Source organism: Suricata suricatta, chromosome 2 (genome assembly GCF_006229205.1).
Source record: "Suricata suricatta isolate VVHF042 chromosome 2, meerkat_22Aug2017_6uvM2_HiC, whole genome shotgun sequence".
NCBI lineage: Eukaryota > Metazoa > Chordata > Mammalia > Carnivora > Herpestidae > Suricata > Suricata suricatta.
The window spans coordinates 100,740,432-100,765,687 of NC_043701.1; the positions used below are offsets into that span (position 1 = coordinate 100,740,432).

At 43.0% G+C, this 25,256-nt stretch overlaps 1 protein-coding gene across 1 annotated transcript in view; it reads right to left on the reverse strand.

The window, feature by feature from the left end:
• ABCA13 (ATP binding cassette subfamily A member 13) overlaps positions 1–25,256 on the reverse strand; it is a 317,064-nt gene that overhangs the window by 45,778 nt on the left and 246,030 nt on the right. Inside the window, exons 54-55 of the mRNA XM_029919211.1 lie at positions 19,181–19,373; positions 16,692–16,801 (exon numbers count right to left, since the gene is read on the reverse strand). Coding sequence (XP_029775071.1) covers positions 16,692–16,801; positions 19,181–19,373 — 303 coding nt within the window. The remainder of the gene's footprint in view (positions 1–16,691; positions 16,802–19,180; positions 19,374–25,256) is intronic.

The following is a 25,256-nucleotide window of genomic DNA, read 5'->3' on the forward strand; positions in this document are numbered from 1 at the left end:
TCATGGGCATCAGAGGCTCCACACGGTGCTGAGCACAGCTTGGTTACTATGTGGGGAGGGCAGTAGACATTAAGGGTTCACAAGGGGGACGTTTTGTGGAGAGCTATGAGCTTAGACAATTTACTAATTCTGATTCTCTGATTTTAACATTAATAGCTCATATTTGAACTTTCATACACCTCCAGAAAACCTGTAAGTTTGAGATTGCTTTTGACAACCTTTGGATAAAAGAAATCAGTGTGTTAAGCTCGTGTTCCTACCACCCTGTACCTCCAGCAACCTATTTTATTAAGAAAACAGGGTTCTGGGGGTGCCTGAGTGGCTCAGTCAGTTAAAAGTTTAGTTTGGGCTCAGGTCATGATCTCACGGTTCACGAGTTGGAGCCCTCCGTCGGGCTCTGTGCTGATGGTGTAGAGCCTGCTTGAGATTCTCTCTCGTTCTCTCTGCCTCTTGCTCTCGCTCCTGCGCTCTCTCTCTCTCTCTCTCAAAATAAATAAAAGACTTTAAAAGAAAATAGGGTTCTGTGTTAGAATAACCTGAGGGAAAATGCCTTCTAAATTTACAATGACCTCAATGGCTTTTGTATTTAAATGTCTAAGAAAGGAAACAATTGCTCCTCTTCAGTGAACATTATCCTTTAATTAACAGAATGCTTTGGGACATATCTCTTGCCAGGGGATTTTCAGAGTTTTTCTAATATCACTTTGTAATGACACAAATAGATAACCCAAGATAATTTAATTACACTGGCACACGAGTTCAGGAGTAGAAATAGACGTGTGCTGGTGTGAGACGAAGCCCCAGTGAGAAATAATAAATTACGCTGCATGAGAGGTCAGCAGTTCTTTACACACTGAGAGTATTTTCCATTAAAAAAAGTACCATTCTCAGCCCTAGTGGTTCATTAGGTTTGTTGTTCTTGGATTAGGAAGATACCCTGAAAGGCAAAGGTTATATCTCAGGTAATAAGTAAGCAGACGTCAAGCAGACACGGGCAGATAACATCTGCACAGAACTTAGCTTCCACACTCTAAAATTAAGAACATCTCTTCACATACTATATTCGGGGTATCCCATGCCCCCAGAAAGTTCACGGCAGAAGGCGCAGAATATCTCCTGGAAACCATCAATTACAGAGATGATCTGGACTGCACCTGCTGAAGTCAATGCCGACAGCTAAATACAGATGCCGTCCGCTGGCCCACGCCCTCTGCCATATCTCAGCCACACCATAGGACAGACACCACTTTCTTTTATCCAATAAGGCTGCCGGATCCAGGAGACACTTTGCTCTAAGAAAGGAAAATTCAATGAAGAATATAATTATGTGACAGAGAAATGGCTCAGGACATCAGGACGTAGAAATCCAGTAGAACAGACATCAGTCATCAGTGTGAAATCTGTGCATCAGGACTGAACAACACTCCTGATAGGAGGTAAAAAGTGGAAAGTTGGGTGAAGTGAATGAACAGTTACACTGCTGTGTGTGACACACTATGTGTGTTCCTGTGTGTGTGAGTACAAGTGCAGAAGACACCAAAAAGTCATAGGAGACAGAAGTGATGAGTAGATGAGACATGATAGATTCACATGCCCATAATACATATATGTATGATGGAGGGAAGGTTACAGATTGTTGATAGGAATGCATGCATCCATGATAGGTAGGTAAACAGACAGACAGACGGACAGAGAGATAGATATGCATATACAAATGAAAGATAATAGATCAATGATAGACAGATGATAGAGATAAATGGATAGGTGATAGATAAATAGATATGCATTACACATGATAGATGATAGATATGCATATATGTATGATAGATTGATAATAGATCAATGACAGATGATATAGATGGATGATAGATCAAGGATAGACATGATAGATATATAGCTGGTAGATAGATAGATAAGGTTAGATAGGATTTTTTTTCAAAACTGGGACTACAGGAACAAATATCACTTTCGTGTAAGATTATAGAGGATTTCCCTTCATTGTTTTCCTAAATCTATATTAATAGTATTAATTGCCATTTAATTTAAAATGGGAGAGAAACAAATTTCCAAGTAATTTTTAGTTGGTGAGGTTGTGATTTAAATTACTCTAATTGGTGATTCATGTTAGTCTAGAAAAAGATAAGGCTTTTCTAGGCAATAAACGAGTTCTGAGTCCTTTCTGTAATACTGGTATTACAGTGGTTTAAATGAAGCTAAGTAATCTGTTATATAAGCTCCAAAATGCAATGCCCAGAGTACTTAGGAATCTGATGGTATTACTGTACCTAATAGTTATTGCTCACATGAATTCTATGATAGTGATCACTTAAGACAGGAGAAAACCAAGGGCGGAGGGGAGGAAAAAGGTCTGTCTCAAGTGCCTGCATTAAAATGAAACGGGCTCCAAAAACACTGGTCTGAAATGTGAGGATAATGTCTGTGTCTTAGGAAGAATTTTTCCTTTCTTTAAAGACTTTTTTTAATGGTTATGTATTTTAGAGAGAGAGAGAGAAAGCGTTTGCGCCTGTGCGGGCACAAGCATGTGCTCAAGCAGGGGAGGGGTAGAGAGAGGGGGAGACAGAGGATCTCTGCACTGTCAGTAGAGAGCCTGACAGGGCTCAAACCCACAAACCTTGAGATAATGACCTGAGCCAAAGTCGGATGCTTTACTGACTGGGTCCCTTAAAAGAGTTTTTCTATTATTTATTATTTAATTGCCTGACAATTTAACACATGATCATAATACAAGATTTGGAAAAGAAGAGAAGGACTAGGGAACAAAAAATATTACCCATAATCCCTACTGAGATACAACGACGGTGGACCTGTCCATGCCTGTCCCGGCTCGTTCGCACATGCTGCCGCTCTGATATTTGTGTGTACATTCTTGCGGCTGAGAACATGGTCTTTGGTTTAATCTGACCCAGTCCAAGGTAACTTCCTGCAACCCTTGGAAATGTTCTCTTTTTGTCTGAAAACAGAAGACGCTGGTTGCATTAGATTTATAACTGAATGTATTTAAGGGGAAGCTTAAAAGCCACAAGTGGTCAGTAAAATGTGTACAACCCTAATTTTCCTACTTTATGGTCTTTTCTCTTTCCTTCCCTTAGGAGCTCATCTGTATATTTGGATTCCACAGTTTCACTACAAAACGTCCAGGTATGAGTATCTTTTTCATCATTGTGCCTGAGAAGCCCTGATTTTCATTCTAAAGATTAAGATCTTGGATGAATACCAAAAAATCCTTAGCCATCATTTCTTCAAATGACTTGTGTCCAAATCTGTTCCTTTTTCCTAACATCATCTGCCACACTCATGCGGACACTCTCTGTAAAGTTACAGGTCTGTTATGGTACATTCTCGGTGTGCCATTCTCTCCTCTTTGTGATACCCATCAATTTATATCCATGGTGGATAATTTCCTGGGTGTTTTGTAATGCTGAACTGGAAACTCTTTCTCGGTGAGAATCTTTTTTTTTTTTTTTTAGGATTGAAAATCTCTTAACAGTCTGGGTTGCAAGAGCATCCTTCAAAGAAGCTTTGTTCTTCTCTCTCAGGGACTCGTGGATGCGATCAGCCTGGAGCCATTCATTATGTGATGTTTTTGGGTAGAGAAAAATGCAATTCTTTGGCCATAGGTAGGCATTTAAATTTAGACGCTCCTCCCAATCCACAGGGGAGATAAGCCCGGAGTTATAAAATTCCAGGGAAGACCTCTCCTTTATTTATTTTATTTTTTAAATTTTTTAATGTTTTTATTTTATTTATTTATTTGAGAGAGAGAGAGAGCATGAGCAGGGGAGGGTCAGAGAGAGAGGCAGTCACAGAACCTGAAGCAGGCTCCAGGCTCTGAGCTAGCTGTCAGCACAGGGCCCAACATGGGGCTCGAACCCACTAACCATGAGATCATGACCTGAGCCAAAGTCGGACACTTAACCGACTGAGCCACCCAGGCACCCCAAGACCTCTCCTTTAAAACTCTGAGCCTCAGGCACCTGGGGGCTCAGTCAGCTAACCATCTGACTCTGGATTCAGGCTCAAGTCATGATCTCATGGTTCGTGTCAGTGCAGAACCTGCTTGGGACTCTCTCTCTCCCTCTTTCTCTGCCCCTTTGCCACTCACTTGTGAACACGTGCACTCTCTCTCTCAAAATAAATAAATAAACTTTTTAAAAAATAAAAACTTAAACTCTGAGCCTCAAGAGAAAGATGTTTTTGGTGGTTTTTTTTTCATCTTCCTCTGCCAATGTCAGGGTTTTCCAAGAGCCCGCTGTGTCAGGAAGGACACAACTCTTCAATGATGCGGGATTTATCCAAGTTTCCCCTTGTGTAAGGCTGCAGTCACACCTCCCGCACCCACAGAGACCTTAAAACCAAAGTCTCCCAGTCACAAACCCAAGGCTGCCCTGCCCCTTCCTCAGGGAGCCACAGCACCGGCCCACAAAAGTACTCTGGTTTGCTATTTTCCTCTTTTTCTATTGTCCGTAGAGACTTCTTGTGGCCCAGATAGGCACTTACATTATCCTTATGGTTAATGTTTATCTAGCAGTAAGAACATTTCTAGGCCATTCTAGTCCTTCACCTTGTCATTCAATGACTTTACATGACTCTGTAACCACTTTACGTATTATGTCTAACGATGCTTCAGCTTTTTTGATCCTTGGTTTTTACCTTCAATTTTCCTGTTTTCACTTACAGAAAGTTTAAGTTGCCCATTTAAACACTGTATTTTGGGGTGTCTGGGCAGCTCACTCGGTTGACATTCCAACTTCAGCTCAGGTCATGATCTCAAGGTTTGTGAGTTCTGAGCCCCGTGTCAGGCTCTTGCTGACAGCTCGGAGCCTGGAGCCTGCCTCAGATTCTGCGTCTCCCTCTCTCTCTGCCCCTCCCCTGCTTGAACTCTTTCTTTCTCTCAAAACTAAATAAACATTTAAAAAATTATATTCATTGGTATTTTGTAGAATGAATTTTGTATTAATTTTTAATGTTCAGAAATAACTCCTTGATTGAGTAATAAGTGCTTATATTTACTTGTATTATTTCTGGTTTGTATAAGAAATAGTAAACATTGTCTCAAGAAAATTTGGTCATGTACTTTTCCTTTCTTCACTGAGAAGAAATGTATATACGATCAATTTTTTTTTTATCTTTGCTTCTGTTGTATCACACCGACTAAGCTATGCAATCAGAAAGGTACTGTTTTACTCCAAAATAGGCAGACTGCACTGGAATACCTATTAGAGCGATGAGCGACCTTCGGTCTACTCTCCTTCAGACACTTCAGGACTAGGTTTAGCTACGAAACCTTCAGAATAATCTGCGTCATCCCCTCCTACTTTCTGCAGCATGATGCAGAATTAAATCTGCAAAACTTGGAGGAGGAGGAGGAGAAAAATACTAAGACTATTTGGCTTTTCCATTCAAGTGCAGGGTGCATCTGACTGCTTATCCAATTATGCCTCATTCTTAAAAAAAAAAAAAAAGCCAATAGGTTTTATCACAGAGGGTCACTGTGTCTTTTTCCAGGGTTATTTACGGGCACTTGACATGTGTTTCTGCTGTTACAGGTAAGTGTGTCTCCTGTTATACACCCTAACATGTCACTGCTGGCACGTAAGACAGCTCTTGATTCTTATATATTTATTTTTATCTGGCCACCTCAGTTGAAATTACCAATTTCCATGGATGTCGTGTATATCATATGAAAAATATGTAAGATTAGTCGTTGTAGCATTTACTCATTTCTTAACTCTGTCATATGGTGGAACGTACACTCAACACTCAAGAATAATGCTAGGGCAGCCGGGTGGCTCAGTTGGTTAAACACAGGACTCTTGATTTCGGCTCAGGTCATGATCTCATGGTTCACTTGGGATTCTCTCCTTCTCTCTCTGCCCCTGCCCCACTCTTGTGTATGTGGTCACTCGCTCGCTCTCTCTCTCTCTCTCTCTCTGTCTAAATAAAATAACTTAAAAAAAAAGAATAATGCTAGTAATAGTGTTATTTCTTGTTTCTTGTTTTAAAGGGAATTGCTCTAGGGGCACTAGGGTGGCTCTGTTGGTTGAGCGACTGACTCTTGGTTTGGGCTCAAATCATGATCTCACCAATTGTGGGCTCAAGCCTCATGTCAGGCTCCATGCTGAGTGAGGCTTGCTCGGGATTCTCTCTCCTTCTCTCTCTGCCCCTTCTCCATTCTCTCTCTCTCTCCTTCTCTCTCTTGCTCTCTCTCTCTCTCAAAATAAACTTTAAAGGGAATTACTCTCGTATTTCACTATTAAATATGAGATGTTTGATTTAGGATCTTTGCATCACACACAGCCTTACTCCTTGTGTTGTTGATGCTATATAGATTACACTTTAACCATCAGATAATGAGGGTAGAGTGTAGATTTCTTCATTCAAATACATTCCTATCATTTGTTTTCCAGTCTCCCAACAGAGTCTGTTTTACACATTTGCCTGTTTGGTGTTTCACACAGAATTTTTAACTGTGATGACTTCATGCAGAAGAGCATATGCTATTAATGCATAGTATTTTTGTCTTGAATATGCCTTTTCCGTAAACTCTACTTGTGTGGTGTTAACAGATTTGTGTGTTTGTTTTGTTTTTACTTGCCTGAGTGCCCATCTTTTATTTTTAATTTTCCTTGTAATTTTGTGTTGTGTGTCATTCGAAAGGCATACTTCTTTAAAAGCCAGTTTCTATGTGATTTTTAAAAGAAAGAGAAAGCCGACAGCATTTAAGGCACACATATATGCTTGCTCCGGCATCTGTCAACTTGCCTTTTAAAAAACTATCTCTTGCTACTCCCTTTTATCCTATTATATGCTCATCTCTATAGATCATGGTTTTGTTCTTCAACCTCTCTCTAGTACGGGGGAAAGGCAAAACATGAGATTGTGAATTTTATGTATTCCGAATTTTATATGAATTTAGTATTCAAAAATAATTTCCCCATAGAATAATGAATGTTTATACTTCTTTGCATTATTTCTAGTTTTCCATGAGAAACATTAAGCGATGGCCTCAGGGAAATCTCATAATGTTATAACCAAGCTGAAGTATCTTGAAATATGTGAGGTTGTGAAGCTTCTGAATGGAAGTCAGAAATTAACTACCGTTGCCAGAAAAATGATCCACATAGAAGAATCAAGGGGCTACATGCCAAGTTTCCTGACCATTCTGTGCGAGCAGCCTGCTGGCTCTCTAAAGTGTAAATAAAAGTGTCTGTGTCTTACCAAAAAATATTGCATATATAATGATATATATTATAAGTTATATTACATATTAAATTATTACATATAATTATATTATATATGGCATTATGTTATGTTATATTAATTATATTTTATTATGCACACACATATTTGGCCAATACATAAATATTCAGATAAGTACTATAATGTGAGTGTATCTATGTCTGAGCAAGCTAGTTTTGCTATATATAAGCTCGTTTTGAAAGAAATATTATATATATAAATGTTTCTTATTTTGGGGATCAGAGCAAAAGCCTTCTCAATTCCCAGAAGGATCAAGGTCAAGAGCAGATAAGAGTGTGAACTGAAAGAAAATACAAAGAGGGCTTGGGGCTGGTTCAGCTGCTTCTCCGCCATGTAAGTAGTTACGAGGGGACAATTGCAGGTCAGTGGGACCGGCACAAGACCCGCCTCCATGGTGCCGCAAGCAATGTCATGTTCATAAACTCCCCCGACACACAGACTAGGTGGGGCTGACAGACCCGGCGCTAACCAAACCACACCAGAACCTCACAGAGACCATCCGTCCCTCGCAGCTGGGACCGAGGGGTGACAGGACCTCGATCTGAGGCTGCAGAATGTAACCCCCAGAAGCGGCCAAAGTCACATGTGCATTCAGCCAGCACTGGCCGGCTCTGAGGCAGTGCTTTCGTCCACCTGCTACTGTGGTTACACAGTCATTGGCCCGAATCCCAACAATAAGCGGTTTGGTAACTGCTATGTTGCAAACTTGGATTCAGATCCATTTGCCAGAAGTCTGATGTCTGGCACACCACTTAAATCTCTGCCCGTCAGATTCCTTACCAGTTTTACCAGGATATGGTCCTCTTCACAAAGTTGTTAAAACTATCAGATGAAAGCAGACACGTGAAACCCCTGGCTTAGTGTAATGCTTGGGGAATACCAGAGTCACAACATGTAAGAACTACTGTTCTTAGCATGTCTTTTGTCTAGAGGCTGCAAACGGTCAAGCCATTCATCGGGAGTGAAGCAGCATGGAGGGGCGGGGACTGTGGCAAACTGGGAAAGTCTATGTTCTGACCAAGTGCGGTCCAATTTACAAACGTATGTGCTGCGCTGGCCAAACGGGAAGGCATATGGTCTTTGCCCTGTAGTTTTCCAACCCTGTGACCACTGGCATTGTACCAGGAGCTCACGGTACTTGAAATGAAACCACGAGGTCAATTCTGCAGATCTATTCTCAAGTTTGAGGACACGCCTTTGATAAACATTAATAAATTAAACAAGAGAAGAAAAGGGCATCGTTCCTGATAATAGAACCTTAACAGCAAGACAAAAGGGACCTTAAAGTAATGAATGACTGAACCAGTGTGTTCCAATTAGGTAGCAGTGACTTACAGCTTCATGGGCAGGAAAACGTACCCTGACTCTCTAAGCAGTTAAAAATTCCATTGTGTTCTAATTACCCATTTAATTCCTTGAATACCAATGTGCAATTAACATTACAAATAATCAAGGTTAAAAATATAATTAATGCAAGTGTGATTTAGCTATAATTAAACTAATTACACAGATATGTAGCATAATTAAGGGACTTCCAGACCATTAAGGGGATGTAAATGTATTCTTTCTTTCAAGAACAGCCATTTGAATTTCATTTTCCAATTAGTTTACAAATGATGGGATGGGATTATGAAGGAGATAGTCAGGCTTCCAGGGATGAGAAAAACAGACCATATATTTCTTGTTTCCTTTTGAAATTTTGATTCTTTTGCCCATATGCACTGGTAAATAGAGAAGTGAGAAAAACACACACACGTCACCTAAGCAACAAAAACATACCTTCTTTTGTCTACAATCATAGAGAAAAATCAACAGCATAGTAACTTGAGAGAGTTTCCTTCCTACACATCAATCCCTTTCAGAGTCTTAACCAAGCACATGCCTCAAACATTTGGTCAACTCATCAGTTCTATGTCCTGCTATTGACCATAATAGTTCCAAATACTGACATTTTATCATTTGACACATACCAGTACATAATTGTATTCTCTGCCCACAGATGCAGAGTAACAACACTTAAGACCTAGAGCCAATAGCATGATGGGTAAGCACACAGCAGGTGGAGGGACACATGTTTTTAACTGTCTGGCTTTCTTCACTTAAGTTAGGACAGCAAATATGTCTTTTTGGGGGGAGGAGGGACAGAGAGAGAGAGAAAGAAAGCCTTAAGCAGGCTCCATGCTCAGCATGGAAGCCCAACGTGGGGCTCAATCTTATAACCCTGGAATCATGATCTGAACCGAAAGCAAGAGTTGGAAACTTAAACCAACTGAAATACCCAGGCGCCTCAGAAAGCAAATTATTTCTTAAATGAGAAGTCCCTGCCTGTTACTGGACAAGGTGGTTTTTACGGGAGATCTCAGTGCATCTTTACTCAAGCCTGTGAGTTATCATTCCCAGCACACAGGTGAAGAAAACAGACACACAGGAAACAAGAGAAGGAGGAAGCCAGAGATGGTAAGAAGGAAAAGGGAAAACTAGGCACAGAGAAAACTCTGTGATGAATCCTACGTCTGTCAGAATGACACCAGAATGACATTACCACCAGCAAACAAACCCTGATTTTTCCACCTCTGAGGATGACTGGAAAACAAGAGATTATCTAGAAAAGTGGGTAAATTAAAAAAAAACACACAAGCATTCTTATGTCATTTTTTATATGAACAATACTTGTGGGTAATCACATAAAATGTGGTGAAAACAACTCTGTATACAATTATCCCAACAAGTAAATTCAAACAAAACTAAGAGTTGGAATATCACTCTTTTGGAGTCCCCAAGGAATGGATGCCACCGACCCAGGCATGAGGCATCAAAACTGCTGCTGTGGACACGCTGCACATCTGAAACTAACACAACACTGTTTGTCAAGTATACTTCAGTAGTAAGTAAATACATACCGAGTGAGGACCGGACACAACGTGCCCCTGATGAAAGAAGTAACACTACTTCCTACAGACTCACAGTCAGATACTGCAACTATATAATAAAGAAGCAAACATTTTTAAATTTGAACCTGCACCTGATGCAGCCTCCGGACCAGCTGCGCCCTGCAAGAAACAGGACAGAGAAGCATGAGAAACTTGACCATCTGAACGCAATCAGCAACGTCCACAGCCAGCTCTCTCTCCAAGTCCAATGGCACAGAACCAACACGTAGATTGTAAAGAAAAGAAAAAGATGGAGAGAGACCTGTAGGCTGAGAGATGTAAGAGTCTTATCAAGTGTTTACAAATGAGCAAGATTCAACTGTGGTGTCCAGGGACTATCTTGGGTGGTAAAGCTGTACAGAATCTTCTAGAAAGAAGTAGTAATTGGGCCAAGCACACAGGGTGGCTTCCGGGTTAGCAGTCAAAATTCTATTAATTGGCCTTAGTGTTGGTTGCAAAAGTGTTGATTTCATAATAATACACTAAGCTACATTAAAAAAAATCAGGGGTGCCTGGGTGGCTCAGTCACCCTGATTTTGAATGACCCCTGACTTCAGCGAAGGTCCTGATCCCTAGGCTGTAGGATTGAGCCCAGAGCTGGACTCCACACTGAGCATGGAGCCTGCTTAAAATTCTCTTTCTCTCTCCCTCTGTCCCTCTTTCCCCACCTCCCCCCAAATTAAAAAAAAAAAAATCAGGCTAGGAGTTACTCTTGAACAAGAGGAGGGACCTAAAGGGAATTGAAGCGTTAATTGGTTTTCCTCTTTCTTGAGCTAAGTACTGACTATAAAAGTGTATTTACTTTGTAAAAATTCATTGAGATCTTCTTTTCTGTTTGTAACTTATACCTCAATAAAAAGTTTCTTAAATAGAAATTTTTAAAAATATTAAACCAAGAGGGTGCATGGGTGTGTCAGTGGGTTAAACATCCAACTCTTGATTTCAGCTCAGGTCATGATCTCATGGTTCATGGGATCTAGCCCTGAGTCAGGCTCCGTGCTGACAGCGTGCAGCTGCTGTTTAAAAAAATTAAACCAAGAAACGCAAGGTTTTGAGTATCAGAAATACTCTTCTATGAAACTTCTTTTTATCTTTTCAAATATTTACTAAATTCTAGTTAGTTAACACATAGGGTAATATTGGTTTCAGAAGTAGAATTTAGTGATTCACCACACTCAGTGCTCATCATAACAAAAGCCCTCCTTAATACCCACCATATACCCTACACAAAAATAAATTATAAATAGACAAAAGACCTAAATGTGAGACAGAAACCATCAAAATCCTACAGAAGAACACAAGCAGTAACCTCTTTGACCTGGGCCAGAGCAACCTCTTTTCTAGAAATGTCACTGAAGCAAGGGAAAGAAATGCAAACATAAACTATTGGGACCTCATTAAGATAAAAAAGTTATTAAGGGCATGTGGATGACTTAGTTGGGTAAGCGTGTGACTTGATTTCAGCTCAGGTCATGATCCCAGGGTCATGGGACTGAGCCCTGCATCAGGCTCTGCACTGGGCATGGAACCTGCTTAAGATTCTCTCCCTCTCTCTCCCTCTCTCTCTCTCTCTCTCTCTCCCCTCCCTTTCCCTCCCCCACTCACACTCTCTGTCAGAAAAAAAAAAGATAATAAGCTTCTGCACAGCAAAAAAAAAAAAAATCAATGAAACTAAAAGGCAACCGACAGAATAGGAGAAGATATTTGCAAATGACATGCCTGATAAAGGGCTAGTATCCAAAATCTATAAAGAACTTATGAAACTCAATACCCCAAAATCAATAATCCAGTTAAGAAATGGGCAAAAGTCATGAATGGACATTTCTACAATGAAGACATCCAGATGCCCAACAGACATGAAAAGATGCTCAATGTCACTCATCATCAGGGAAATAACAAATGTATGAAACTTTTTGAGAACCTAACTCAAAATTATATATGTCATTTAAAGGGCAGTGACAGCAATAATACCATTATTACATTTTTAGGGTTGAGGTAGACCACAGACTTGATGATTTGATAACTCATTTAGAGAAAGAAGACTTTATAAAATCATTAAGAAGTTAGAATGAGAAGTTAGTGTTAAAATTTTAAATTAAGTAATAGGTTTTGAAGAAAATGTAAGTTGTCAAAATTACAACAAAAATTAAGGATAGGAATAATTTAAGAGGAAGGATAGAAAATAAAATTTTTCAGTAGCAACCCAGTTTCTCTTATGATTCATAAATTTTAAAATCTATATAAAATTTAGTAAGTAAGAGATTTACATCCATGACAAAATTAAATATACTACAGAAACATAAGGCCAGATTAATAATCAAGAATCTGTTATTTATGACATAAATGTGTCAAAAGAATAAGGACTATAAAACATTCATCTGTAGGAATGTAAAATGATACATTTAAGGTTTTCCTTAACTTAAATAAAATTGCAAAATAATACTCGCAAAGTAACAAATAATAGGAACATAATTTTCAAACTGTCACAGGTGGTAACACAGAAACGCCACCACCTCAGTGAGCCATATAGGTGCTGCCTTTTCATATCATTTTGACAGTTCTTGGACAGTTCAAAGTTTGCGGAGGATAAGACACAGTATAAAAAGTTTTGTTCTTCCCAAATGAATCTATAACCGCAACATAAAATCAACGAAAATCCCAGTGGAAACTGTGGACACACTGCTTAACACTTCTTCCTATCCACCCAAAACACAAGGACTAGATTTTACTCACTTCGTTCATTGCTATGTAATTAGTGTCTCGAAAAGAAAAACACACACAAATGTCTCTGCTCCTCAGAGACCAGAGAATGCAAGAGCAGGTCTCAAGCCACTGTCTGCAGGGTTCCAGAACGGAGTTACAGAAAGCAGCTGGGCGTCTGACCCCTGCAAAGTAATGGGCACCAAAAGGGCTCCTGCATGATGACACAGGACCAGAACCAAGTCCGGTCTGATACCTCGGCCGACAGACAGCCCCGCCCCTCCTGAAGGATGCTGAGGGAAGCAGCCTAGAGCTTCGGGTACCAGAAGGCTCCTCACCCCCTAGGCTCCTCAGACTAAGCTATGCAGCAATTAGAAATGGATATTCCCCCATCACTGCAGGCTGGGACCCCACAGCTGTCATCACAGGACCTGGCTCTGCACGGGGGATCCAGAGAATCAGGAGTGGAAGCAAGCCAGAACGGACAAACACAAGTGGACATGCAGCAAAAGAGAGAGCAAAAGCAATCACATAAACTCAACTTGTGAGGTCAGCTAGCAAAGCCCGAAGCCAAGAGAAAAAACCCAATAAGAAGAAATTAAAAAAAAAAAAACAGCAAAGCAATTAAAAGAGTTTCAGTACTTCCTGATGGAGACACATTCCTCTGGGGAATAAATCTAAAACAGATATGCAAGGACTCTGTAAAGAAAACTGCAAAATACAATCAAACATGTTGAGATGACCTGAAAGAATGCCTGTATATCATCGCCATGCAAAAGGCAGACGAAATTTCAACAAGATCTCCATTTCCTCAAGTTAGACTACAAATGTGATGCAATCGTAGTCAAAATGCCAACACTGGGACATTTTTATAGACGGTGGCAAAATAATCCTGAAAAATAACATGGAGTAAAGGTCCTAAAAGAGTTCCAACAATTCTGAAAGTCACGAACTCGGAGGAGAGACAGGCAGAGCAGCAGAGTGGGATGCATCACAAAGCAAGAGATACCAAGGCAGAGCCCCAGCGAATCTGGGGACATGGTATAAATCAGAAGTGCTTCCAACTGATGGACAAAAGGATGCCTTGTTGAGAAGGCGGCATTAAGCCAACTGGAATTCAGGATAGAAAACAATCAAACTACAGTAAAACCTTGGATTGTGAGGAACCTGTTCTGCGAGGGTTCCGCAGGAGGAGCAAACATTTCTAATAAGTTTTAACTTGATAAATGAGCAATATCTTGCAATACGAGTCATACGTGACAACAAATCTCACGTGATCACAACTGAGCCAAAAGTTCATAAAATTCGCTTTCAGGTACAAGTTCTTTGGATGACAAGCATGTCCTGGGAACACATTATGCTCACAAACCAACATTTTATTGTATATTTCTACCACACGGTACCTAAATATAGACTCCATATAAAGACATCAAGGTCAAGCTTTATGACCTCGGAATGAGGAGAATCTCTTAAAATTCAAAGAACAAGAATTAACAAAGGGAAAAAATGACAAATTGGGTTCATCGAAACTGCAAATTTCTACACAGAAACTTTTAAAACAATGTTAAAATACAACGTACCATTGAAAGATAATTCTTCAAACACATAAAACAGGCAAAAGATTAGTTTTCAGTTCAATGTATGGAAAACACTTACATGAACATGAACAAATAACAAAAAGAGAGACACCCTTAGAGAGAAAAGGATAAAGGCCACAGCAGGCGATTGGCAGAAAGGAAACCTACCTTACAAATAAATGTGCGAAAAGCATTCAAGTTCATGAATAATGAAAGATGCGCAATTTAACTTAACAATGAGATTTTATGCCCAGCAGATTTGCAGAAAGTAAAACAATATTGCTGAATGGGATTAGGAGCCGCTCCTGGAATAATGTAAATGAGGTATACCAAATGACCTTCTTTATTCCTCTCTGATTTTAAAATACGCATCCCTTGGGTGCGTGGGTGCGGCGGTTAAGTATCAGAATCTTGATTTTGGCTAAGGGCATGATCTCGTAGTTCATGGGTTCGAGCCCCACATCAGACTCCATGCTGAGATCTTGCTTGGGTTTGTCTCTCCCTCTCACTCTGCCCCTCCCTCACTCATGTGCTCGCACTTGCTCACTCTCTCTCTCGAAATAAACTTTAAAAAATAAAAAAGGTAAAATAAATAAAATACACATCACTTCACACAAACACCCCATTCAACCACTCACACTTCACATACAGGTAACAGATAAAATAAAATATATACACACAGGTATGAGTGTATGTGTAAATCACACTAGTAGGAGATATTGACACTGCATTTTAGGAATACAAGAAGACTTTTTGCTTTCCGGGTGCCTGGCACGTCACAGAACAACAATATGTATTTGTCAATGCAAAGAATTAGCTAACAAATGGGTGATTTAATATTTTCAAACAATTGTCTTCAACAGTCTATTTGAACCTATATATGAAAACCTCAAGGGGTGCCTGGGTGGCTCAATTGGTTAAGCATCCGACTTGAGCTCAGGTTGTGATCTCGTGGTTTGTGGGTTCGAGCCCCAGCGTCTGGCAGCTCGGAGCCTGGAGCTGCTTCAGATTCTGTGTCTCCCTCTGTCTCTGCCCCTCCCCTGCTCATGCTCACTCACATTCTCTCTCTCTCTCTCTCAAAAATAAACATTAAATAATAATAATAATAAAAAATTAAAAAAACCTCAAGCACAGTGTTTCCAAGTGTGCATGGAACTGAATGTTACTGCTGAGCAGACAGACTGAAATCAACTATTTATATAAGGACCTTCTGAGGATGTACAGCGAGGCAGGTGGTTTTCCTCACGAGAGTTGAGCTGTAGACCTCTGAAATCTATTATCGACACTTTCAAGTTGCAATGAATTTACTGCCATAGAGACAGCTGAATGACTGCAGGTGGGAGATGAGGACTGGGGGGCGGGGGGCACGGCTGCTCCCGGAACACACTCAGCAGAGGACACACCAAGTAGAAAATCCAGCCTCCAGAGAGGTTAATAACAGGCGTTTCTTCTTTTTGGAAGAGAACACTCCCACGACCAGTCCTGATCAGAGCAAGGCAGAGAGGACAGAGCCTCCAGGATGACCACACGTCTGATGGCGCCCACACGCCCAGATGGACGTTCCCAAGTGGGCACAGCAGCCGGGGAGGAATCAGAGGAGGGGCGGCGCACGCCTGAAAAGGCCGTGTTAGGAGCGGCACTCAGGGATGAAGGTCTGCGTGTGGGGTCGCCTACAGAGCCCCGATGGGACCAGCTGGCCTCGGGCAGCTCTGGCGGGAGGACACCCAGCATCTTCCGTGGTGTTGGCAGCAAGGGGCATAGAGCTTCCCTGCTCCCCTAGATGTCACTGTCTGGATTAATATGTACACTTGCCCCCACCTGAGCCTTCAAGTCATCTACTGGAAAGAGAGGGTCTGGAGGTACAGAGACGGAAACCACGCAGCCCCCGAGCCACCTTTGCATGGGCGGGGACATCTGAAGCTGGATCTGCTGGTGAAGCGAGAAGAGCCAGCCCCCCAACAAGTCCTGCTCCCTTGGCAGCCGGTGGCCGGACACCTGCACCCCCTCGGGTGCCACGGGAGAGGTCAGCCCTGGCTGCTTTAGGCCAACATGCCTCTGACCCTGCAGCCAGACACATTGAGCTTATCCTCTCAGCACTGGGGGCTCTTCCCTTTCTGGAGAGAACAGGGGGGCACTAGGAAGCTCGGTTCTAGGGCCCCTCGTTCTGTGCACACTCAGCAAGAACGACCGTGCCTGCACCTACCCTGTGGGAGTCCTGGCGACTGCGTGTCCTGAGGTCGGAGGGGTGTCCCCGTTCAGCATCTTGAATGTGGTGCTCTTCCCAGCACCGTTCGCCCCCAGGAGCCCAAAGCACTGTCGGGAGGGAAGAAGCAAGGGAAAATCATCTAAATTACAGCAGACGGCCTTGACTTTCAGCTGGCTCGGAGCTGGCATTTCCGCACCCCAACACCCGCAGACCTTGGACGTCACGTGGTTTTATCAAGTACTCTGCAGACTGCTACACACTCTGGAAAACTCTCCTGGAGTCTGAGCGGAGGAACCATTTCAATGACCGTCGGGGACCCGTAAACTCGTGTAAGGAACACTCCAGAATACGGAAGGGAAGGCCAGCTGCCTGGGGCTGTGCAGAGACCTCCTGTCCCCTCAAAGTCCTAACTGTGTCCTTCTACAGACGGTCACAGTTTTTGGAAGCCACATCATTGTAATCATTATGCCTTGACTCCACTACACAAACTCTGTTCTAAGAATATTTTCCCGACCCCCAGCCTCTTCCCCCCACCCCCAACTCAGACTCTAGGCTGATCCCGACATTAGTTAAGAATGTTAGAAATGTTAGTTCTAAACTCTGACACTCAGCACTAAGTCAATGTTTTTCCTGGTTTTTCGGCCCAACGTTGTCTCATATTCCCTGTGAAAAACAGCCTCCTTGCTGTCTTTTCCAGACCTAGTCTTCACCTCGTATTTCAGCATATTCTCAGCTGGAGAGTCTATGGTAGAGACAGTGGCTGTGTGGCTCTTGAAGTCTCCTCCCAAGACTGGTCTGTGACTGACGGCGTAAGCTGGCTCTCTGTCCACTGACCCAGGCTGACCTCCTGGCTCCTTGAATCTTGGGAAAGTGCCCTTTCTGGCTTCCTGGTGCTGTCCCCTACCTAATGAAGCACAGGACCCTGCTCTGTCCCTCAGGGTGACAGCTGCTCTTCTAGATTGTCCCCCGAGCCAACATCCATGCTCTTCCCATTTCACTGGACCCCCCATCTGCCATTTCTGGACCTGACCTGCCGCTCTAAGGTAGTGCCACTCAGGTGCTTTGAACCTCGTCCTGCCTTGGAGGAGCACACAGGCTGGCATATCACACACTGTGTTCCCCCAGCGGACAGAGACATATCTTAGTCACCTGCACCTCTCCCACCGGCTCTTGCAAAGCACTTTACATCTTAGTATTTAAACTGCCATGTTCATAAAACATCCAGTAAACAGGATGCCTGGGAGGCTCAGACAGTTAAGCGAACGAATTCAGCTCAGGTCATGATCTCACAGTTCGTGAGTTTGAACCCCAGGTCAGGCTCTGTGCTGACACCTCGGAGCCTGGAGCCTGCTTCAGATTCTGTGTCTCCCTCTCTTTCTGCCTCTCACCAACTTAGGCTCCATCTCTCTCTCTCTCTCTCCAAAATAAGTAAACATTAAAAGAAAAGAAAAGGTCAGCACAAACAGAATGCCAATGTAAGTGGCATCTGGGATCATCTCCGATCCCTGGACTTTCTCCCTTACAAAGCGTTCCAAGTTCTTCTCATACCCTTTGCTTAAAATTACTGCAGACAGGTAGCAGCAAAACTGAAGTTGGTTTTTGAAGCAATGTTAGAAAAATATAGTTTGATGTGACACCAAAGGTGCACCAAAGGTTGCAACTCTGAGTTGAGTGGCAGATAGCAACCATGAGAAAACTCCTTCCTTAGCATCCTGTCCTCCTCAGCCACAAACCACAGGGCAGCACATCAGGCCATTCCTGGTGGATTTGCAGTGTTTCCCCAGGCTTCTCTACCTCAGAACCCTCTTCTCTGAAACACGGGCTCTCCGCTCCCAGCACAGCCTCGCCGCTGTGCAGGGGACCGCGTGACCCACTCTGTCTGTCCCGGCAGCTCAGAACAGTAGGAGTACGAGGCACCTTGTATGTTTAACAGTTAGTTAAAGGTAATCACTTCCAGACTTGATTTCTTTTTATGCAATTAAGCACAGATCAGGAACAATTTGCATGGCTTCTAGCTGCTCTGATTAAACATTTCTGCTAGAATTAGTGCCATCTCCATGGAAAAAAAATTCTGAGCTCGTCCCCTTCCCTGAGGAGCGTTTGGTTAGGTCGGTGTCACTGACTGTTTAAGAAACACGGAAGTCCCAATAAGAGTTAGAACAGGTCCCTGTAATGACTTGGACTGAGAAAACACGTGCACTCAAAAACACGTCATCCCGCAGCCCAAGTAACGATTAAAGCTCAACCATGTGAAATTTAGAAAATTATGAAACGGAACAAATGCCATCAGCAACAAGGTGTCCCTTGGGGAAAAGAGCCAACACACTCTCCACTCAGATTCTGCATCTGCTGAGTGTTTCGGGAATTCCAGAAATGAGGAGCCTTCCAGCTCTGACCTCAGCTACTCTGAGCACAAGACAAGCAGCGCCCGCAGTTAGAGTTGCACGGGTTTGTGACAAAAAGCAGTGCGATCGGCCGGTGCCTACCTCCCCTCTCCGTATGCCCACGCTGATATCTTGAACAGCGGCGGTCTTCCTGAAGAAGCTTCCATAGCTTTTACTAAGGTTGTACAACACGAGAAGGTCTTCACTCGTCCTTCCTTTCAACACTCGGATCTCCTCTTGTTCCACATCCACATCCTTGGAAGACGTGACTGTGCCTTGGATGGCAGAGTGACCTCTGGGAAGATAAAGTTAAGGGTTCATTCACACCTGGGAACAGGAACTCAAAGAGTCCAGAGAGGGAGACTGAGGAAGGCCAGAAACCTGTGAACACAGAAGATGCCGTCTCGAGGGATGCCTGGGGGGCTCAGTCAATTCGGCATCCAACTTTGGCTCAGGTCATGATCTCACGGTTCATGGGTTTGAGTCCCACATCAGGTTCTGTGCTGACAGCTCAGAGCCTGAACCCAGCTTCTGATTCTGTGTCTCTCTCTGCTCTACCTGACTCGACCTCTGTCTCTGTCTCTGTCTCTGTCTCTGTCTCTGTCTCTCTCTCTCTCTCTCAAAAATAAATAAACGTAAAAAAAAATTTAATAACAAAAAGAAGATGCGGCCTGGAGATGGCACAATCAGTTCTACTCCACGCACTCCACTTCTGTTGTCAGGATATTAACAATGAGCAACAGTCCACGTTCATCTCCTAATATGACGGAAACGCATGTGTTTCATAAAGATAGAGAAATAGATGGATGCCTGACTAGAGCTTTTTCAGTTTTACGAATAATAAAGTTCTGCCAGACTCTTGTGCATGGTGGAGAAAGAATTTATCACAGAACTGTTACAAGGAGTTGTCGAGGTATTTTTACAAATGGGTCACTTAAATAAAGTTGACCTTTCTAAAAGAGCCCAAAGTTACAGTTACAGAGTACACATTGGATTGTGTAAATGGATGCTCACATAATGGATTTAATAAGCATTTGTCAGAGGAACATGAAGTTAATTTTCTTTTTCTTTTTTAATTTTTAAAAAATTTTTTAATGTTTTTTATTTATTTTTGAGAGACAGAGAGAGACAGTGCAAGCAGGGGAGGGTCAGAGAGAGACGGAGATACAGAATCTGAAGCAGGCTCCAGGGTCTGAGTTAGCTGTCAGCACAGAGCCTGACATGGGGCTCAAACCCACAAACAGTGAGATCATGACCTGAGCCAAAGCCAGATGCTTAACCAACTGAGCCACCCAGGTACCCCACGAATTTAATTTTCAACTCTTATCTATTTGTTTCAAATCTGAGCTGCTTGCTTTTCAATCTTCCTTATGTTTCTGACTTGGCACATATTAACTTTAAAGTAAATTTCACCTTCCCCTGTAAACTGTAACATGCCAACGTTTTGGTCACTGAATGGGCACAGACCACTGAGTGAAGGCTGTACCAAAATCAATTTTCCAGTTTTGCCAAAGTGTTATTATTATATAAAATACAGACAAATTAATACAGCATCATTGGGAGAAACTGGGTGAAAGGTACACAGGGTCTCTGTACAAATTCTGCAATTTCTTGGGAGTCCTAAACTATTTTAAAATAAAAAGGCACATAACATAAAATACTCACTGCCAGGTCCCAGTGCCCCTAGGTCTTTTCCTTGTATTATTATGATTTTTTAAGTTTATTTATTTATTTTGAGGAAAGAGTGAGCACAAGTCGGCTAGGGACAGAGAATGGGAGAGAGAGAATCCCAAGGAAGCTCACCTGTCAGCACAGAGCACCACACGGGGCTCAATCCCATGAACTGGGAGATCCTGACCTGAGCTGAATTTGAGCTGGATGCTTAACTGACTGAGCCACTCAGGCGCCCCCTCCGTACAGTTTGTTCTGTGCCTGACATCACCATCAAACAAAGACAGAATTTATTCCACACACAACTTCAATGATGAGAGAACACAGCTAGCGACTCGGAAGTATGTATTACATGACGCCATCCACAGAACATGCAAAAGCGCGAGAAACAAATCAAAAGCAAAAACGATGCAAGATTTCAGAAATCATGACTCCAAGAGCCTTGTGTCAGCACAGGGATCCTTCTGAAATGCGTGTACTCCGAACTGTCAACAAGGATTCTACGGTGGAATTGAAATGCATAACTTTGTGTGTGAACTTAATATATTTTAATTAACAAAACATAATGTTTTTTTAACTTATTTTGAGAAACAGAGAGAAAGATAGAGAACACAAGGGGCGGAGGGGGTGAAGCAGAGAAAGAGAGAATCCCAAGAAGGCTCTGCAATGTCAGCTTGGAGCCTGATGCAGGGCTCCAACTCATGAACTATGATATCATGACCTTAGATGAAATCAAGAGTTGGATACTCAACTGACTGAGCCCCCCAGATGCCCCAAAACGTAATGGCTTTTAATGTGTTAAAACAAAACAAAACAAAGCAAGAACAGTGTTTCCGTACAGAGCGGTTAATAATGTTGGAGGTGCTGACAGTCTGGGGGAAGGGAACATGGCTGTGGTCACTTTGTGAAAAATCACCGCATTTCACTTCTCTGTTTGGCAGTCACGTCCCCCTTTCCTGGCTGCAGGTGTGTCCCTAGACCCTCCAGAGCACCTGTCATTGCAGCAGCCTTTTCTATCTCAAAGAGGTGAGACTGAGCCCTGTCTTCCTTCCTGTTTCCAAGACCCATTCCCAAGTTTTCCCGCCAGCAGCTCTGACCCAGGAATCACCTAGGAAGCTGTGTAGATACCTCCTCAGAGGCAGCCCTGGAGGTTGTGAGATCAGGGCTGGGGTTGCTTAGGGGCGGAAAGCATATCTGTTTACACATCAAGTCATTCTAACAGACACTGGACAATGGCTCAGAGTCACTTCTCGTTGGCCACCTCACAACCCAACACGCAGCACATCCTTAACTGTGCCCAGAAATGTGCCACTTAGCCACCCTCCGACCGAGGAGGGATACGCATGAGCACTGGAGACTCACAGAGAAAGGCTGTCCTGGGGCCCAGCCAGCACCGAGGGCACAGAGCACAAAGCCTGGCTCCAGATCAGAGAGATAGAGAATGTTGGCTAGAAGGCCCCCAGATGCACCGAGCCTGACCGGTGTCCGGCCAGGGCTCAGGTCCTGGTGGAGACCTGAGTTCTGGGCACACAGCTGAAGGCCAGCAGCAGACTGTGGGTCAGGGTCAGCACAGGCTAGGACAGACAGCAAGGAGGTGGGCTCCCTGGCTCAGCTCCTAGGACCAGTGGCAGGTACTGGTCACTGACACACAGCCATGCATGTCAAATGTGGGGGACAGGGTCTCCTGTTCCCTTGAACGGACAGTCAGGTGGAGCAGAGTAACACGCAAATGCTATAGAAAGATGCTGCAGGCCCAGCAGAGAAAGACAGGCTGGGAAAGCATCAGGCCATCCCAGGAGTAGGTCTTGGAAGTGAGGAAGGCCAGTCCTCCCAGAGGCTCTGACTGGGCAGGTGACCAGAGGCAAACCCCACCCATGGGCATAGAGCTAGGGTCATGGAGCGCTCTACCAAGCATTAGCAGCCCGGCTTGCGAGGGCCTGGCTGAGAACCTTGGATTTTCTTGTGTAGACAATGATTGGTGACCTGGCTAGAAGCGGCTTTGGAAAAATAAATGAATTTGGTGGGGTGGTCGCCGTAGTAGTCATCTGTAAGGAGTGGTAGACAGCGGGCGTCTACATTAGATTGAATTTCGGTGCCTTGCAGCCTCCACGCTGACAAGGAGCAATAAATACTGACTATTTACTGTGGATAGCACAGGCATTATTCTAAAATATGGCTTAACTTACTCTCCACAGAGGAATACAGGAAGACTTCTCTTATTTTTTTTAACATTTTTATTTATTATTGAGAGACAGAGAGAGACAAAGCATGAGCAAGGGAGGAGCAGAAAGAGGGAGAGACACAGAATCTGAGGGAGGCTCCAGGCTCTGAACTGTCAGCACAAAGGCTGATGCAGGGCTTGAACCCACAAACTGTGAGGTCATGATCTGAGCTGAAGTCAGATGCCCAACTGACTGAGCCACCCAGGCACCCTAAGACTTCTCTTTTAAAAAGAAGTCTTTCAGGGTACCTGGCTGGTCTGGTCGTTTAAGTGTCTTGACCCTTGGTTTCAGCTGAGGCCATGATCTCACAGTTGATGAGTTCAAGGCCCAACATAGACTCTGCCCTGAGAGCCTGCAGCTTGCTTGGGATTCTCTCTATTCCTCTCTCTCTGCCCCTCCCGCTCTTGCTCTCTAAGTAAATAAGTAAAAAATAAAATAAATAAAATGGGATAGAATAGAATAGAATAGAAATAGAAGTCTTTTGGGGCCACTGGGTGGCTCAGTTGGTTGAGCGTCCGACTTGAGCTCAGCTCATGATCTCATGGTTCATCAGTTCCAAACCCATGTCCAGCTCTGTGCTGACAGCTCAGAGCCTGGAGCCTGCTTCGGATTCTTGTCTCCCTCTTTCTCTGCCTTTGCCCTGCTCATGCTCTGTCTCTCCCACTCAAAGTAAATAATAAAAACAACTTTAAAAAAATTTTTTAAAGTCATTTGATGCTACCAGAAACTGGGGCCCCCTGAAATCCATCCAAGGGGATTCTACACTTTAGGTTTTAAAATAGATTAAATTTGGGACCTCATCAAGATAAAAAGCTTCTGCACTGCAAAGGAAACAAGAAAACTAATAGGTAACCAATGGAATGGGAAAAGATAGTTACAAATGGCATATCAGATAAAGAGCTAGTATCCAAAATCTACAAGGAACTCACCAATTCCACACCCAAAAAATGAATAATCTAGTGAAGAAATGGACAGAAGACATAAACAAACACTTCTCCAAAGAGGGCATCCAGATGGCCAACAGGCAGATGAAACGATGCTCAGCATCACTCATCATCAGGGAAATACAAATCAAAACCACACTGAGATACCACCTCACACCAGTCAGAGTGGCTAAAATGAACAAATCAAGAGACTATAGATGCTGGCGAGGGTGTGGAGAGACGGGCACCCTCCTACACTGTTGGTGGGAATGTAAACTGGTGCAGCCGCTCTGGAAAACAGTATGGAGGTTCCTCAAAAAAACTATCAGTAGAACTCCCCTATGACCCAGCAATAGCCCTGCTAGGGATTTATCCAAGGGATACAGAAATGCTGATGCATAGGAGTGAGTGTACCCCAATGTTCATAGCAGCACTGTCAACAATAGTTAGATTATGGAAAGAGCCTAAATGTCCATCACCTGATGAATCGATCAAGAAGATGTGGTATATATATATATACAATGGAGTATTACATGGCAATGAGAAAGAATGAAATCTGGGCATTTGTAGCAAAGTGGATGGACCTCGAGGGTGTCATGCTAAGCGAAATAAGTCAGGCAGAGAAGGACAGATACCATATGTTTACACTTATAGGTCTAACAGGAGAAACCTAATGGAGGACCAGGGGGAGGGGAAGGGGGAAAGAGAGTTGGGGAGAGAGAAGGACGAAAAACCTGAGAGACTACTAAATACTGAAAACAAACTGAGGGTTGAAGAGAGAGGGGGAGGGGGAAGGGAAGTGGTGGTAATGGAGGAGGGCACTTGTGGGGAAGAGCACTGGGTGTTATATGGAAACCAATTTGACAATAAACTATTAAAAATAAATAAATAATAAATAAATAAATAAATAAAACAGATTAAATTCACGAGGGCCAATCACAGAACCAATTACGTTGGAAAAACACTCCGAATTCTCTTCCAAATTCAGTCAGATACTGTAAATCTATGGACCCCAGAGTAACAGTGCCCAGTTCAAGACAGCCTTTGGGATTTGTATTCAAAGCAGTTTGCTGCTTTAGCAGATTGGAAGGAATTATAAAGGAAGCATCCCTTGAAAAGACGGACTAGAAAAATTCTGTAAAGTCATCACCACAAAATACTAGTCATGAGCCCGTGATCCTTGACAGGTTCTCTCCAGTGACATGGTCCTCGTTAGTAATTTCTCCACGAAGGATCCCTCTCATAGTTGAATCTAGAGAGGAACACACAGCTCTTGGAAAGAACTAGTCAATGGATGCGGGCCACATAACTCACAGAGGCAGAGACACGCCCCTTTGAGGCCGATCCAGGAAAGCAGTTTTC